The sequence below is a fragment of the Lissotriton helveticus genome, chromosome 7 (genome assembly GCF_964261635.1).
Source record: "Lissotriton helveticus chromosome 7, aLisHel1.1, whole genome shotgun sequence".
Lineage (NCBI taxonomy): Eukaryota > Metazoa > Chordata > Amphibia > Caudata > Salamandridae > Lissotriton > Lissotriton helveticus.
In genome coordinates this window covers 1,493,313,311-1,493,332,148 of record NC_136068.1, presented here as the reverse complement: position 1 = coordinate 1,493,332,148, position 18,838 = coordinate 1,493,313,311, and the positions used below count along the sequence as shown (strand labels likewise).

General features: G+C 48.6%; 1 protein-coding gene across 12 annotated transcripts in view; it reads right to left on the bottom strand.

Moving 5' to 3' along the window:
- LOC144767498 (uncharacterized) overlaps positions 1 to 18,838 on the bottom strand; it is a 1,510,898-nt gene that overhangs the window by 610,604 nt on the left and 881,456 nt on the right. For 10 of the 12 annotated variants that reach the window (XM_078650906.1, XM_078650905.1, XM_078650908.1 and 7 more), the window contains 2 exons: positions 16,635 to 16,715; positions 14,271 to 14,560 (listed from right to left, as the gene is read on the bottom strand). In XM_078650906.1, the coding sequence (XP_078507032.1) occupies positions 14,493 to 14,560; positions 16,635 to 16,715 (149 nt within the window). In that variant the 3' untranslated portion in view covers positions 14,271 to 14,492. Of the gene's footprint in view, positions 1 to 14,270; positions 14,561 to 16,634; positions 16,716 to 17,166; positions 17,269 to 18,838 lie in introns of those variants that run through there. The other 2 variants (XM_078650915.1, XM_078650916.1) reach the window with 2 other exon arrangements.

The window sequence follows — 18,838 nt, the reverse complement described above, 5'->3', positions numbered from 1 at the left end:
CGGCTCGGGATGATGGTGCACCAGGCAGGACAGGGCAAGTGTCTTCTTTGTTTTCCATGCCATTTATTTTCTGGCCATGCTTTGGTGGAAATTTTATGTAGCCAGTGTGTGTGACTGCAATCGGCCGGCATGGGTTATTTGTTCTCCATGGCCTTTTTTTGCTGGCCATGGAGCAGTGGCCATTTTGTGTAGCTGGTGTATGTGGTCATGGTGGCCATTTTGTCTTTGATCGCCATGCCTCCTTCTTTGCTGGCCATGCAGCGACCACCACTTTGTTGAGACAGTCAGTGTGTGTGTGTCTTTGGTGGCCATTTTTTCTTTGTCCTTCTAGCCTTCTTCTTTAGTGGCCATATGGTTGAGGTAGCTTACACCATTTTGTGTAGCCCATATAATCTTCCATCCCTTTACTCCAGTTTTAAAAGCCATTTTCTATGACTATTGATAGAAGAGGTCTATGAAATTTTTGTTAATATTTTTCTTTTTTCCTAATATATTTATTTGTGCTTGTGGCTGGTTTTAGTGTATGTAAACTAACCCTGTCCCAGGATACGCATCTGTACCAGGGGGTCCTTGTTGCTCACATACTGTGGCTGGTTTTAGTACAGTCTGCTGTTGGTTTTCAATCATTTGTTTGATTTTGTATGTGCCTGCCTCCTATTGGGCCAGATGGGCCACCTGCAATTATTTAATGTATTGTTTTGCCTGCCTCCCCCTGTTTCCATGGGCCCTGGTGGACCACCAGCAATTATTTGATGTCAGTTTTTGCCTGCCTCCGTTCTGGGGCACGAGCTAATATTTGAAGTATTTTTGGCATTTTAGTGTGTATGTTTGTGCAATCGTTGTGTATGTGTCTGGGCATGGTGGCCATTTTGTTTTTGTTCCCTATGCCTCGCTCCTTGCTGACCATGTAGGGACCACCATTTTGTGGAGCCAGTTAGTGTGCATGTTTGGTGGCCATTTCGTCTTTTTCCTCCATACCTTCTTCTTCAGTGATCATTATTGGATCAGGTAGCTTCCATTATTTAATGCAGTCAGTGTGTGCTTCAATCCATTTACTCTACTTTTGAAAGCCATTTCCTAGGACCACTGATAGAAGAAACCTATGACATTTTTGTCCATTTCTTACTTTTCCCTGATGTATTTATTTGTACTTGTTGCTAATTGTAGTACAGTGTGTTGTTGTTTTTTAAGGATTTTTATTTTGTGGGCCTGCTTCCCATAGTGTCCCCAAGGCCCCTAGGGCCTTTGGGCCACCCGCAATTATTTAATGTACTTTTTTCAGTCATTTTTGTCTGTATCTTGTAGAGTCCCCATGGGTCCCAGTGGGCCATAAGCAATTATTTGATGTATGTCTTTTGATTTGTACCTGCCTCCCAGAGTCCCCTTGTGCCCAGGGGCTTGGTGGGCTACCAGCATTTGTTTAATGTATTTTTAAATGTTTGCCTGCCTCCTTCTGCCAGTCTTAGAGTCGTCATGGGGCCTGGTGAGCCACCAGCAATTAATCAATGTATTTATTTTTTATTTTTGTCTGGCTCCCGTAGAGACCCTATGGGGCTTGGTGGACCATCAGTAATTATTTAATGTACCCACAAAAATTCCAACGGTAAGCATCATGAACATATGTACTGAACATACCACCCAAGCACCCGCAGTCCACATTGGTTGAAGGCAGCCCGCAGGGACCCACGCTCTCCGGCGCAGCAACTTTTCCAGGTGGCCAGAACGAATTAACTCTGAGCACTGACCCGGTAAGGAAGGCAGGCATTATTAAGGTATTGTCGTGGAATGTGGCCGGCCTATCAAACAAACTGGCTTGCCCTGACTGGGGATCTTTCGTGGACAATAACGATGTGTGTCTCTTTCAAGAGACGTGGGCCCGCGAAGAGCAGCATCGGGAGGGGTTTGCCTCATTCCACTTGCCAGCACTCTGGGGTGGGAAAGGCAGACCATCGGGAGGCCTCACTGTGTGGGTTGGTTTCTATCTGGGATGTACCGCATCGGCATTAGTAACCCATTCAAGTGATGTCCAATGCGTGGTTCTCACCTGGGCCAACCACTTGAAGCTTACCCTTATTAATGTTTATTCCCGTCCTGTGAGTATAGCCAGTGAGTCCAGGACTATTGAAGAACTTTCCAATTTCTTACATACCCTCCCGAGTGACATCCACTGGCTGGTAGGGGGAGATTTGAACTGTCACTTTGAGCCACTAGAGGGGTTGAAGGACAATGTTCTAGTGGCAGAAGATGATTACTGGTCCATTCCCGCGATTCAGGCCCCATCCCCTAGAGCATTGTCGCCTTTAGCCATACAGAATATGGCTCCAACATTAAATCACTCTCTTCGAGCCTGCAACGGGCGTACCCCTTCTGATAGCCCAGCTAAATGTACTTTTATTAAACCTGGTCAGTCGTCAAGATTGGATTATATTCTGGTAGAAACACGATTATGGCCACTAGTTATAGATCTCAATGTACCTGCGCGAGCAGAGAGTGACCATAATCCCTTGATCCTTGAGTTGGGCCCGCTGGGCATTGGCGGGAGCAGTAGCTCAGCCCCTGGGGATCCGGCTGATAGACTCATTCTCACTAACGACAGGCGCAGAGTCAGATGGAACAAACTTGTTGATCATCCAGAAGAACTCTGTAAACTCTATAGCAGGATTGTCCCTATATTTACCGAGGTAGAAGTGCTAATCATGCAACCAGTACCTCCAGTCCATTATTCCAAATTGCAGGCGCTTCACTTAGACCTAGTTTCCAACCTGGAAGAGGTATTCGACCCGCTGAGTACAAAGAAGAGCGCGAGGGCTAGGTAGCATTCTTGGTTCAATGCAGCTTGTAGGAGGGCTAAGTCTGAACTAGTACAGACTCTAAAAGACAATACTGATAAAACTAAAGCACAAGTTACTACTTGTGTAACGATATATCTGTAAGAGACATTAGTTAGTATTAGATTCCTTACCTTAGAATATCCCCAGGCGTCAGACTGGATCCGGAAATTTTTGCGTAGCAGTACCCTTGCGCGTCGGTAGGCGTCGTCTGCGGCTCCGCGTCCGTCGTCGGCGTCGTGGGCGCCGTGATGACGTCGTCGGAGTACTTAGACGCCGCCTCCGCGTGCTGACGTCAGTTCTTAGACACAGCTTTTCCGCGCCAGAAACGCAGAGCCATGTTAAAAACCAACACTGGTGCCATTGAAACTAGGGCCCTGAAGGGGACAACCCTAACCCTAGATATTGGTTCGCAGAACGGGGAGGATGGGTGGGTCGGTAAGGAATCTAATACTGTAGTAACTTGTGCATCTGAAAGAGACAGGTTAGTATTAGATTCCTTACCTTAGAATAGATACCCCAGCAATACCAACCCCGGTGGTGGGTCTGCGAACCAATACTTACACCAGAAAGTCCTGGAGGACGGAACGGCCAAAGAAGCCATCCCTCCGGACTTGGCTGTCCAGGCAGTAGTGTCTTGCAAACGTGTGCAGCGATGCCCACGTAGCTGCCTGACAGATGTCTTGTAAGGGCACACCCCTGCCCAGGGCAGTGGTAGTCGCCGTGGCTCGGGTAGAATGAGCCCGCAATCCAGCAGGGGGCTCCTTCCTAGCCAAAGAGTAGCATGCCTGGATACACAAGATGATCCACCGGGAGATGGTCCTCTTGTGCACCGCTTTCCCCTTCTTAGCGCCCACGTAACCAACAGAGTTGGTCATCCACCCGGAACTGGCGTGTGCGATCCAGATAAAACGAGAGCGCACGTTTTGGGTCCAGACGATGGAGCCGCTCTTCCTCTTTAGAGGGATGCGGAGGCGCAAAGAAGGTAGGCAAGGTGATAGACTGCCCAATGTGGAAGGCCGTGACAACCTTGGGCAGGAAAGATGGTTTGGTACGAAGCACAACTTTGTCCGGATGGACAGAAAGGAAAGGTGGAGTACAAGAAAGAGCCTGGAGCTCACTCACTCTCCTGGCAGAGGTGATGGCAACCAGGAAAGCAGTCTTCAGAGTCAGAAGGCGAAGAGGGCAATTGTGAAGTGGCTCAAAGGGAGCGCACATCAGAAAAGTTAGAACCAGGTTCAAGTCCCACTGAGGCATCACAAACGGAACAGGGGGAAATGTGTGAGTGATGCCTTTAAGAAATCTGTTCACAATAGGGGACTTGAACAAAGAAGGCTGATCAGGTAGCCTGAGAAAGGCTGAAAGGGCAGAAAGGTAGCCCTTGATAGTGCCCAGAGCAGAGCCCTGCTGGGCAAGAGAAAGAAGGAAGAGAAGAACCTCTGAAAGAGGGGCAGCAAGAGGATCCCTTGCTGTGCTGTGCACCATGCCACAAATCTGTTCCACCTGCAGGCGTATACCGACTTTGTGGAGGGACGCCTGGCTGCCAGAATGACGTTACAGACTTCAGGAGGCAAGTCAAATGGCCTCAACTGTCGCCGCTCAATCTCCAAGCATGGAGGTGGAGACTGGACAGGTTCGGGTGGAGGACCGTCCCCTGCTGCTGCGACAGAAGGTCCTCCTGAAGAGGCAGACGAACCGGGGGATCGACTGACATACTGAGTAGCTCGGGATACCAGTACCTTCGAGCCACAAGGATGACTTGGGCCCGGTCGCGCCTGATCTTCTTCAGCACTCTGGGCAGAAGTGGTATAGGCGGAAAGGCGTACAACAGACCGCAACTCCACTCGCGACGAAAAGCGTCTCCGAGCGAGTGCTGCCTTGGAAATTCCAACGCGCAGAACTGATGACATTGCGCGTTCTCTTCGGTGGCGAATAGATCTAACCAAGGCTCTCCCCATTGCTGAAAGAGGCCTTGCACCACTTCCGAGTTCAGACGCCATTCGTGATCCATCATGCACCGACGGCTGAGCTCGTCCGCCCTGGCGTTCAGAGAACCTGCCAGGTGTTGAGCCACCAGGGTCACGCCCTGGCGTTCCAGCCATTGCCAAAGGCGAAGAGCCTCTTGACAAAGGATCCACGACCCCACACCGCCTTGTTTGTTGCAGTACCACATGGCGGTGGTGTTGTACGTGAACACCTGCACTACACTCCCCCGGACAGAGGGGAGGAATGCCTTCAGTGCCAGACGAATCGCCCTGAGCTCCAACAGGTTGATGTGGAGCCGGGACTCCGCCGGAGACCAGAGGCCTCTGATCTCCGCCTCTCCCATGTGGCCTCCCCAGCCCTGGAGGGACGCGTCCGTCACAACTACGTGCTCCGGTTGGGGTAGGGAGAGGGATCTGCCGCTGACCCAATCGCGGTCCGTAAGCCACCACTGCAGCTGTCTCGCAGTGCCCTCCGAGATCAGGACATGGTCGGATAGGTTGCCCTGATGCTGGGCCCACTGAAACTTCAGGTCCCACTGCAGAGCCCGCATCCGCCACCTGGCGTGATGCACCAGCAGGATGCAGGAGGCCATCAGCCCCAGAAGCCGCAGCGTCAACCTGACCGAAACCCGGGATAACGGCTGAAAGATGGGAATCAGAGCCTGAATATCCCGGACCCGCTGCTCGGGTGGATAAACCCGAAACTGCGCCGAGTCTAGAACCGCTCCGATGAAGAGGAGCTTCTGAGAGGGGCACAGGTGTGACTTTGGCACATTGATCGAGAACCCCAGCTGATGCAGGAGGTCTGCCGTAGTCTGGAGGTGGCTGACGACTGTCAGGGGCGAGCCCGCCTTCAACAGCCAGTCGTCGAGGTAGGGGAAGACTGAAATCCCCAACCTGCGCAGATGAGCTGCGACCACATCACCTTTGTGAACACCCGTGGGGCGCTGGTAAGGCCGAAGGGGAGCACGGTAAACTGAAAGTGCTCGTGGCCAACCGTGAACCGCAGGTAGCGCCGGTGGGCAGGCAGGACGGGGATGTGGAAATAAGCGTCCTGCAAGTCCAACGCCACCATCCAGTCTCCTGGATCCAGGGCAGCTAAGACCTGAGCCAGTGTCAGCATCTTGAACTTCTCCTTCCGGAGGAAGCCGTTGTCGTTCCGTAGGTCCAAGATAGGGCGCAGGCCCCCTTTGCCCTTCTTGGGTACCAGAAAGTAGTGGGAGTAGCAACCACACCCTACTTCTGGCCCAGGAACGCGCTCGATGGCCCCTTTGGCCAAGAGGGCCGTAACTTCCTCCTGCAGAAGTCGCAAGTGATCCCCCGATACACGGTGGTTCTGCGGTGGCATGGTTGGAGGAGTCGCCTCGAAGGGGAGGGAGTAGCCCCTTCGGACGATCTGCAGCACCCACCTGTCCGACGTGACAGTGCGCCAGTGGAGGTGGTGATGGCGAACCCTGCCCCCCACTGGCGTCACATGGGCCTGAAAGCACGGACTAGGAGGGTTTTGAGGCGGATGCTGCGGGGGAAGGTGTGGACTGACCTCGCCGCTGCCCACGACCGCCCGGACGGCGGTTCCCACGGCCGCCACCGCGTTGGGTATTGCCCTGCGGCGCGTGGCTGGCGGCACGTGCGGGCGCACCCCTTCCGTGGCCACGAAAGGAGTGATAGGCAGCCGGTTGCTGGCGTTGGCCCGAGAGGCCTAAGGACTTGGCCGTAGCCCTGGAGTCCTTAAAACGCTCAAGCGCATGGTCTGCCTTGTCGCCAAAGAGGCGACGGCCATTGAACGGCATGTCCATGAGCGTGCTCTGGACATCTGCCGAGAAGTTGGCGGACCTCAGCCAGGCGTGGCGTCTGACCGCCACCGTCGTTGCCATCGCTCTACCCAGCGAGTCAGTGGTATCCAGCCCACACCGGATGGAATACTTGGCTGCATCCCGGCCCTCCACAAGGGCTTGGCCGAGTTTGGCCCGTACCTCCAACGGACACTCTGGCAGCACTTCCGCGACCTTATCCCACACAGAGTGGGTGTAACGTCCCAAGAGGCAGGCGGTGTTGGAAGACCGCAGGCCCAATTAATGGATGAGAAGATCTTCTTCCCATACTGGTCATACCTCTTGGATTCCCGATCCGGCGGGGCCGACGGGAATGCGGTTTGGGAATTGGAGGCCTGGATAACTAGGCTCTCGGGGGTAGGGTGGGAGGACAGAAAACATGGGTCGCCCGGGGTGGGGCGGTGGCGTCTGGCCACGTTCCTATCTATGGGCGAACCCGTAGCGGGCTTGGACCAAGTGCCCAGAAGAACGTCAGTCAAGGCCTCATTAAAGGGCAGCAGAGGCTCGGCCGAGCTTGACTGCGGTTTAAGGACCTCAGTGAGGAGGTTAGTCCTCACGGCCGCGATGGGGAGCTCAAGGTTTAAGGCCTTGGCAGCCCTCATCAGCACCACACTATATGTTGCCCCCTCCTCCGAAGCCACGGTAGGAGGGGAGACAAACCCAGGGTCTGGCGAGGTGTCCAGGCCACTGGCCTCCCCAAGGTCTTCTGTCCAGTCCTCACGAGACTGGCACTCCCTGGTCAGAGGGTCCTCAGACCCCTCCCAGTCCTCTCCTTCACCCATCTCCTGAAATTCAGGGTCCTCAACCAATGGGGCCTGTTCATAAAAGTGAAATTCACCCAACGGCGTCTGGAGCGGCGCCCAACGGGGCCGCCCCGACGGCCGAACAGGAACGGAAGTAGAACCAGGGTCGGCGCCGCCCGAGGACGGCGCCGGAGGCGACACCTGAGGGTCCGACGCCGGGGAGGTCGTCAGATCCACCAGCGACGAACCAGATCCCGAAGGAGGACCAGCGGCCTCCTGCGGCGCCGGGCCCGAAGGCACCGGTGGCGTCGGAACAACTGGACCCCTCGGCGCCGGGCCCGAAGGCTCATGGGCGGATTTTGCGAATCCACGATTCGCGGATTTGCATATTCACGGATCGTGGATCCGCAAAATCCGCGGATTTTGCGGATTTGCGGATCCGCGGATGTGGGGCGGGGCTTCCATGCGAGTGCACATGCCTCTTGTGTGTATAAAAGGTCAGAGACCGATCAGAGCAGCAGATGAAGATACAGAAGCTCCTGGCCACAGGAACAGCACGAGGATTGCGCTCGTGAAAGTCAAGGATGCAAAGGCCTCTGTCCAGCATCACAGCTGATTTTCGATGGTATATTTGGGAAGAGGGCACAGCTGCCCAGCCTTGCCGATGAATGAGTCACTGAATTTAAGCTTCAACTAGGGCACATGCTTAATTGATATCTGTAAGTGCTTCCGGTTGAGGTTTAATTTTTGTGCCAGGACCATCGTGCCAGAATGAACCCTGCCCTTCATATTTATTCAAGAAGACGCCACCGTTTTGTGCCATACCTTGTTGGATAAATGTATAGTGCTTTTACTACACTACAGCTGCCTAAAGTGCCAGAGAGTTGTCTACAGCGACCAGGTGTGTGTTACTATGCAATCGCGCCGAAGGGCACAGGGGTCCCTTGAGTGAGCTATCATACTGGGTAAATGGCGGGAAGACGGTGCCCACCGCGAGTGTGTGGGCGGGGCCAAACGGACGGGGCTTCCATGCGAGTGCACATGCCTCTTGTGTGTATAAAAGGTCAGAGACCGATCAGAGCAGCAGATGAAGATACAGAAGCTCCTGGCCACAGGAACAGCACGAGGATTGCGCTCGTGAAAGTCAAGGATGCAAAGGCCTCTGTCCAGCATCACAGCTGATTTTCGATGGTATATTTGGGAAGAAGGCACACCTGCCTGGCCTGTTGTTACTATTTTGCGATGGCGCCGGCAAGCTGCCAGCGCCATCCTAAACTAGTTCCTAAATTAGCTTCAACAGGAAGCTCGAATAGATAAAATAAAGCAGATGCACGAGCACCTGCTTTATTTTATCTATTAGTGCTTCCTGTTGAAGCTAATTTAGTAACTATTTTAGGATGGCGCTGGCAGCTTGCCGGCGCCATCGTAAAATAGTTACAACAGGCCAGCAAGGCTTGAACTTTTGCCCTCGGAATCCGCCGCTCGCGGATTTGCGAATTCGCGGTAAATTCGCGGTAGTTCGCGGATCGCGAATTTACCGCAAATTCGCAAAATCCGCGAGCGTAACGGATTTTGCGCTCATGCTTAGCCGGCGGCGTCGGGATAACAGGGGCCTGCGGCGCCGGGCCCGAAGGCATCGGCGGCGTCGGGGCCGAAGCACCCGACGGCGTCGGGGCCGGAGCCGCCGACCCGCTAGGGCTCCCAGACGGGTCCGCTGGGCCCGGAGGCGCCGCGGAGCCCGTCGGAGGAGAGAGTTTCGCCATGAGGAAGCGCTCGACCTCCTCCGGCGTCGCGTTGAGCCCAGGGACCGTAGGGTATGGGGCTGGACGCGGCGCCCGCGACTCCGACGGAGCCGTGTGGGCGGTGTCACCCGAACCCCCGGCCGCATCGCGCGAGCGTCGGGGGGAGTCCGAGGAGCGATGACGCCGCTTGGACTTCTTGTGCCGCTTACCTGACGACGACTTCGACCCGGAGGAGTGCGGCCTACTCTCGGAGCTGTGGAGGCTCCGGGCCCGCGACCTGTCCCTCGACCTCCCATGGGATCGGGACCTCTCGCGGCGCGGGACCGACTGCCGGAGTTCGAGTCGCCTACGGGACCGCTCCCGCCTGGCTTTCGAAGAGAGGGCCCGGCAGTCGGAGCAGGCCTTGTCGTCGTGGTCGACGCCCAAACACGACAAACACACGCGGTGAGGATCCGTGACCGACATCAGCCGGTCGCAATCGTCGCAATGCTTGAAGCCGGGCATCCCTATCGGCACCGTTTCGGAGTCGAGAGACTCGAAATAGTAATCAAAAAGGATCAAAAAGTTTAGTCAAAATTGACTAGGGTTACTGCTTTTTCCAGATCTGCGCTTGCTGGCGCGGAAAAAAGAAGAACTGACGTCAGCACGCGGAGGCGGCGTCTAAGTACTCCGACGACGTCATCACGGCGCCCACGACGCCGACGACGGACGCGGAGCCGCAGACGACGCCTACCGACGCGCAAGGGTACTGCTACGCAAAAATTTCCGGATCCAGTCTGACGCCTGGGGATATTCTAAGGTAAGGAATCTAATACTAACGTGTCTCTTTCAGATATCAAAGCCAGGAGAACACACTATAAGTATATGATAAAATGCGCAAAGGAGGAGTGGGATTATGATAAGTGGGCTAACTTATCTAATGCCCTAAGAAATAAAGATGCACGGGAATTTTGGTCCATAGTAAATAATGGTTCAGGAGATCAAAAACCAGCAATTGAACCGAATATAGCTCCTGAAGCCTGGGAAAATAATTTTCGGGCTTTATATCAAACAGAGGACCAGTTAGAAGTACATGATTCTATAACGTCACATCCTGCTTTCAAACAACAACAAGAGGTGGAGGCTGATTTCACACTTACCAAAGTCTGTGATGCAATTTCTATATTGGCCATGGGTAAAGCCCCAGGTTTAGACAATCTCCCGGGCGACCTCTTTAGGCACGAACCAGGGATTTGGGGGCCGTATTCCCTGGCTTAGATTTATAAAAAATGAAAGTCAAAGGCTGGGATTACACGCTTTGTGGTCTGACCCAGAGAAAGGTTCTAAAATGATCACCCGAGAGAACCTCACGAAGGTATACTATGAACACAAACACGCTGCTGTTCTGTCTAACTCTGAAAATGGCACCTTAACTGCTTCCTTTTTAATTGTTAAAGATTTTTATCACTTCGAAGGATTCATGGATGTAATATATCCTATTTTAGCTAGGAAATTATACATACAGTGGCGATATGGTGTTTTACCCCTCCGAGCTTTGACTAATAGGTGGTTCCCATCTACGAATGAAAAATGCCCCGGTTGTAACTGTGACAGGGAAAATGATCTGCACGTTCTCTTCTTCTGTCCAGCTTACAGTAAGCCCAGGAAGTACTGGCTCATACCCCTCTGAAAAAAATTGGGTTTTAATCACTGTATGCATGCTTTTAGAGTTTTTAAAACAGACACAACCAGAACAATTGTTTTTTCCGTTTCGCAATTTTTGCTAGCAATGTGGCACAAGCGAAGGGAAAAAAAACATTTATTTTTTATTTTTGCCTACCTCATGTAAAGTCCCCATGTACCCTGTGGCCTGGTAGGTCACCAGCAATTATTTGATTCATTTTTTCTCAGGCATCTCTTGACTCCTATAGGGTTTCGATACCCACCATGGCTCTGGTGGACACAAAGTAACCTTTTCTATGTAGCGTTGTTGTGAATAAATAATTTATGCGTGTTTTTTGGGTACGCCACTGTTAAGCATTTGGGAGGATGATAATGACAATGTCACATGTGTTACATTGGCTAGATTCTTGACATTGCCCATATTTCACTGACATTTTTGTTGCTTTGCTTTTAGGTGCTGCAGAAGACATCAAACACAGTATTGAAGTTCCTGAAGGGATCAGCTGACAGTGACACTGGGTCTTGCACTGCTAAGTGCTTCTGCCCCTAGTGCTAAGTACTAACTGCAAGCATTAAGGAAATGGCCCCAAAGAAGGGAGTAGCTGCCAAAAAAAGTGTCCAGTGGAGACGAGCTGAAGCAAGTTCCAAGTGGCACTACTGGCATCAAGCCCTCATCCTTTTTCAAGAAATGTGACATACCTGCTGCAGCCTCTTCTGGGCAGAAACAGTGAGGGATTCCTGCATCAACAGAATCATCACTACCAAAACCTAATGCCATAATTCTCAGCACTGTATTGACTGCAGTTATGGATAGCAGTAAATCTGAATTAGAATTGTCTCAGCCACACATCACTACAAAGTAGACAACAGAAGCTACAGACAGCAACAGAACATTTGGATTTAGGAGCAGAACAAGAGGTTGAGGTTCTTGCTGAGCAAGATAATGTTGAGAAGACTGCTCTTCCCCCTCCAGCAAAAGACAAGAAAGAGTTCTCCCCCATCTTCTTCGAGCCTCCCTTCCTGATGATCTAGACATGGATTGGAATCCAGTCAAGAGACAAGGCAAAAGGAAGCTTCCTCAAAGTCTTGTAAGTGAAGGTGGTGATGACGACAAGCCAGTGGTCATTAGTGTGTGGAAAGGCTCAGAGGACATACAGATCACCTCTATTTAACCTATTCAGATTAATGTGGTTCCAGCAACACCACCGGCTCCTATATTTGCAAGACCCCGGAAACCTAGCATATTAAAAAAGCTCTCCTCCCAAGTTTGAGACTTCTTTACTCTTAGCCCACATGAAGAAAACATTGCAATATGCTCTGTTTGTCGCAATAAACTTTGCTGTGGTAGGCTAGGTTGGCACTACAGTACTGGAGGCCAACTGTCCTATTTGAAAAAGCAACAATTATGTGGGAAGAGCACCTTAAAGGTATAGCTCCTGGTGGTGAGTGACAACCAGCAGCTGAAGTGATAGAAGTAGGCCAGAAGGAGTATCACGCAAAGCAGTCCTCTAAACCTTCACCTTTGTAGCATACAATCATCACCCGCAGCAAGCTCTACATGGCACAGCAGGATACAGAAACTCCACACCAGACAGCCTACCTTCTGATGGTGTCCATAGGTCACCAGTGGCAGTAGTACCACAAGAAAACTGGCCTACTTATAAGGTCATGTTTAATAAGGAGGCACCAGATCACCAGAACAACAAAAAGCCCCTTTCCACAAAGGGAAGCTGGCTAAAATGTTAGCACTTGATTTCCTCCCTTTTCTTTTGTGGAAGGGATGGACTTCCTAGAATTTGTTCAGTCCATCCACCTCACCACGGACATGTGGACCAGTTGTCAAGAAATAGAATACATGTGCATCACTGCATACTGGGTCTCTTTCCAGGAAGCTAGGCAAAGACTAACTGCTGGCCTCACCATGGATGATGCTTTTTAAGATATTTGGCAGCATACAACAATTGTGATGTTCGCCATGGAACAATCGCACAAAGCTGCAAACATCTTTGAAGAGTTTAATACCAAGGTCTATGAATGGCTTAAACCCAGAGGTCTCACAAATGGATTTGTTGACACTGACAAAGGCAGTAATATAGTGAAAGCCATGGCTGACTGTGGATATTTCCGAGTCTGGTGTTTAGCACATTGCATCACTCTAATTATGCAGGGCTTTCTCAAAAAAGAAGAGGTAGTCAACAACATACTGGTCACCTGCCGAAAAATATGCACTCATTTCAGGCATTCATTCAAATCCTGGCACCATTGAAGATCCTTCTGCTGCTAATATTCAACCTGCAAAAGCCCTCTAACAGGAGGTGTCAACACGTTGGAACTCAACCTCCTAAATGAAGGAACTTCTGTTTGAGCAGTACAAATCTGTCAATGATTATATAATTCAAAGGAGAGGGGATGCACCTGCCAAAGCCATGAAAAAGGTCGACAAATGAAGGATACTGGAGTGCTACTTCCTTATGAGATTATGACACAGGAAGATAGTACCATGAGCCAAGCAATCCCATTCTTGCATCTGCTACAGGAGCTGTTGAAAAAGGTGGAATACACAGTAATTAGTATCAATGACAAAGCAGCTTCTTTGGTGGTTACTTAATCTTACCCCTGAACACTAATCAAAAGCTGAAAAAAGAGATTGTGTCCTCCAAAGACTATATATGTGCCACAATACTGGATGCAGGATATAAAAAAGCACTGGCCACTTTCATTTTAATGAAATGGATGTCTTCACTTACAAGACTTGCATCATCAGTGAAGCAACTGATCTAGAAGAAGAACAAATACAAATTCAGGGCAGAGGCAGAACTTCCGAAGTGCAGCCTTGAATCTCTACACATGGCAGCGCTGTTGGATTGTAGTCTCTGTAGCAGCAGCAAGCACCATCACCAGCTACTCCAAAATCCACAAGAACAAGCTCACAGTCAACACCTGCAATGGGTTGGTTTCATTCAACAGGACTTAGGGTCAAGAGTAGAGGGCATGCACAGCAAGCGGTAGCACCAATAACCATTCAGAAGATGGTTCAAGAATATCTGGATGGCCCAACAGAAGGGTTCCTAGACCAACCCCCATTCATCTTTTGGCCTTGCAAGAGAACACAGTGGTTAGGCTTGCAATAAAGTATCTTGCATGTTCGGTAGCCAGAGTTTCTTTGGAGCGTGTTTATAGTGCAGCTGGCGCAGTTATCACAGTTAGAAGGACAATTCTCTCACCTCAAAATGAGGAGAGACAGATGATGATTAAAATGAACAAACACTTCCTTATAAAGGATTATAGTGGTCCTGAAACGAAGAAGGATGACAAGAGCAACTGGGGTGCCATCTCAGGTTTGGTCAGTGATTATCCTCTGGATGCCCCCTAAGTTTCAGGACGAACTCTACTTTCCAGACTAATACTTCAGAAGTTAAATAGGAGGACTGCTTGATAAAATATATGTATACAGATATAAAAATAGTGTGTGGCTTACCTAAACAGACAAAACACGTAGAGGCCATTTTTCTGGTCCCTATCGAGCTGCACAGCCAAATTTGCCATAAATAAATCCAATAAATCAAGTTTTTTGTTTTCTCTTCAATTATTCCATCTTTTTTGCATCCATTTCTTATCTCTATCGATTTCTTATACTCATTTTCATCGTTGTTCTTGGTTATTTCAAAAAGTACACAGGAAAATTAAATGCTTCCTTATGTCACGATATTTTATTAAAAATCACCCAATGCATTTCGGGGTAAAACGGAAACCCTTCGTCAGGGGCATCTAAAATACAAACAAATCATGAATTTAATATATTACATACATTGTGCAAATCACATTCCCACTAATTAGCTCTCCCTAAAGTGTAAGAAAACCCAGCACCCTCATTACAAACATTTCTTCTCGTGACCCAATATCCTAAACTCCACCTTTCCATTCCAAACCTGACAATGTCAATCAATCAAATGAATCTTTTCTACCTAAGCGCCCATGACAGCCTATGCACTCGAGCAACAACCATCCTCAAACCGGCATATAAACAATGTCTATCAGCTTACCGTGATATAAGTTCCACTAGTTTTAAAATTCAGCAACGTTTTACATATGAACTCTGTACATATTCATTTCATTATCGTTCTTGCTTCTTACGGCGCTACCCACACCTTCACCTTGTTTCATAATCGTTGCATAAACTCCTGCGGACCTTAGCTGATGCTTATAACCCATTCCGCCCTCCATGTAATTGATCACGTATCTATGCTTAAACGCCACTAAGCGATTCATAACAGGGGGTGGTGATGGACAGAGTATCTGAATTAAGCAGAACACTCCTACCCAGTCAAAAGATCAGGGCTTGATCCATCACCGTTTTTTAGCTCACTGCACCATCCCAGTTCAGAACCCGGCTACATGCAAATTAGTCTGGCCCTGGCCCAGTGCATCATGGGATCTTGTGCTCCTAAAGAAAAAAGAGTGCTCAAAGTTATAAATAAATTTTCGTGTTGGCGTCTGAGCCGATCGGCTCAGACGCCAACACGAAGTACCGACGGAGAGAGCGGTGCTTCCCCTTTACCCTGAGCCGTGGCCAGGTGGGGTGAGGTCTATACATCTTCCAAGTGGGCAATATCCAACTTGGGATGGTGAAACCACCGATACAGACATCTAGTGAATACAGGTGATCTTAGTATCGAGTTTGAAATTTATTTATAACTTTGAGCACTCTTTTTTCTTTAAGAGCACTAGTTCGTAGTAGCAAATAGTGTATAGCGGTCCTGATGAAAGCAATGACAACTCATGTCAACTATTGCAGAAACATGTTGACCCTAGAATACATCAGATGATCCAAGAATAATTGGGTTGTCCCTGTCTACTTTTTAACATTGGTAGAGTGGGTAGCAACAGAATAAAGCCACGTTCAGCACCCCCTCATCCAATTTTATTACACACACATTTTTTCTTGTTTTTTCACTAATTTATGCACTACGAAATCAGTCCCCTTTCTTAACATCCTCTCCGTTGAGAAGCAAGACCACGTTAATCTATCTGACCATGAGAGGGTCTTTACAATCATAGCCCTCCATGAGAAATAGAATAGATAACACCATCAGTGGTCTTAGGAGCAACCCAAATGATGAAGGGCGGTTCCGTGTGGTGACTGATGGGCATCCTCATATGATCACCAGCTGGGTTTAATGCAAGGGTGACCCTTGTTTTTCTCATTTCTTAAGAAGTATGTTACTGGTAGTCCTCTGTAGATGTACATTTAGCGCTCTTTTTCTTGTTATTTCAGATCCTCTGACACTCTTGTTTGTTTAGTATCGTCGGGGCCGTATCAGAGTGTGGTCTCTAAATCCCCCTTGACCCTCCATAAATGTATGTTGTTGTTGCAGGTCACTCATATTCAGTTTTAGAACACTGTTTGCAGGGGGTTCTGGTTTGTATGAGGTAAATAAAGTAGAGTAGATAGCAACACGTGGAAAGAGAGATTGGGTATGTAAACATTAAAAGTTGAAAGAGGAAGGTAAAGGTGGGGCAATTGGCTTGTGATGGGACAAGTGCGGAAAAGAGCAGCCTCTGTTATCACTGTATAGTATACTTTGGCCTGTGTTCCTCTATTTGTCCCCAACAATCTTCTATTTATATAAGGAATATAAAAGAGGGACGAGAGAAAGATTACTGAAAAGGCAGGGAAGTAAAGTGACAGACAAGTCAGCAGGTGAAACTGGGGAACTATAAAAGAAACACAAGGTTAGCACTGTTAAAGCGGACTCTAAAATAGATAGGTGGACGTTAGAGAAAATACAGAACACCCTAACACATACTATTTTAGAGGCAAAAAATATTCAATGTGATTTACCAGTAGCACTAAAAGGAATAGCATGGGTGGAGGTTGCTTCGGTCCTATGCGGCAAGTTGGGGTGGGCAGTCGTGGACCGTACTGAAATGAGAAAGAAAAGTAGTAGGTACTCTTAAAAAAGGGGACAGGCATTTTAGAGACAAACAATTTTAGTGCCTGACTAAGCAACAACATAGTAATTATACCTCCACCTTGCTTCATAGAGTTTTGAAATGTTGGCATTCTGAAAGCTACGGACAAAGTCAGTCTTCCTTTGTGTGTACTTCACCGCATAGAGTTGGGGCATAGATATGTACAAGAGGCATGAGGTAAAGGTTTCTGTCACTGTAACAGTGGGTTGGGGAATAAAATAAAAGTTTCAGACAGGAGGAAGTCACCTGTTGGAACTGGAAATATAGGAAACATAAAGAAATATGTGGCATAATGGCCAATAAAGGAGCCCAAAGGAAGTTGGTAAATTGAAACAAACAGAATGATGAAAATACATATTAAGTGGGGAATAGTTAAAGTATTAATTAAACATATTACTTACCAGCAGCAGCAGGAACAACTTCAGTGCCCAGAGCACCACCAGCTCATTCACCTGCTTCTTGAGCTGCAGCAGTGTTGCTGGCACCATTCCCCCCCCTTGCCTGTTTCGGCTCTCTTCGGTTCTCCTTAAAGGAGGAAAGATAATGAGCACCATGTAGTAGTCTCTACAAAAGTGCATTCAAGCATTCACCTATCTGACTAACCAATCCTATTCCTCCCTTCAAACTCCACCCTAAATTAGTTTTTTTTCTGTACATTGTTTGTCTCCTACAATTACATTGCTACTCCTCTCACTTCACACAATTTTTCCATTGAATGGCAAAGTCAGTCTCCTTTCGTGTACTGCACCTCACTGATATGCAAGCTGTACTAGCAACATCAAATAACAGAGGTTGCCAACCAACCCCCTGATATCATGCTATCCTGGTAACTAACATCTGTTAAAGCCCAGTCATGCTCACCCTGGAACACAATCCGAGTTGTATTATATGATTCACTTGATGTCAATGCCAAATCCCTCCAAATCCTTCAGTCCTACACCCTGCCGGTCATGCTGGCACAGTGACAACATGCCGCACTACTCTGCGGACCACATACACAGTTCACAATACACACCCAAAAGTGTACAAAAAAACATGTAGTGGGCGCATGTACGCGCCGGTGCAAAAAGTAAATGTATTTATGTGAGTGGCACACATCTACTTTAAACCCCTCTGAAATTAGCTGCTAACCAAGGGGCAGATTTATCAAAATATCACACAACATGACTGCATGACAGGGAGAGATCATGAATGTGCAATGTCTACTAAGATATGACAAAAAAAATGTCACTGCTCTCTTCCTGCATTGGCGCACTGAGTGCTGCCTAGAACCAAAGCGGCACCTTTGCGCCATGGTGAAAGGTGCCTGCATTACAGGCAGGATTGTTTTTGTGCAGGAAGTGACACCTTCATGCACAAAAAAATCATTTGAGGCATTTTCCTCCTTCTAAGTGTGCTGCAGAATGTATATGCATATATGTCATGTGATCAAGGCAGGGATCTGCCGAAACGCGTCGTGATGGCTGGTGGCACTCGTGAAATAAACTAAAAACAACACTGAATTGGGTCTACCTCGTCTTACTTACAAGTCCGTGGAGAAGTTGTGGTGGAGGCAAGCTTTTGAAGCATATATATATATCGAGAAAGGCGGCGTGCTGAAACGCGAGGGCGTCTGTCTTGTCTGCAATAAAGCAACCTTGGATGAATTTACCCCCGTGAGTGCGGATATTTCTTTGCAAACTCGAAGAATTTGGAGCATAATATATATATATATATATATATACACATAAACTTTTACCTGTCAAGTGATGCTACCTGAAAAGTCATACATTTATTATTTAAAAAACATTTTTTACAGAACATCACTCACCTAGCTGCTCCACTTCCACTCCCAAATGCTGCAGAAGGATTAGTTACTTACCTGTAATCCTAGTTCTCTTCCAGGGGTATGCTCATTAAAGTCATAAGCACTGAATAATCTCCGCCCATGAGCGGGAACCCGGAACATATAACAAAATACATATATATGTGTAAATATATAATAAAAGTACATAGTACTAAACAAATTATACACATATATATGTATACACTAATAATATGCAGCCCAACCATAACCTATAGGCAATAAAGCCA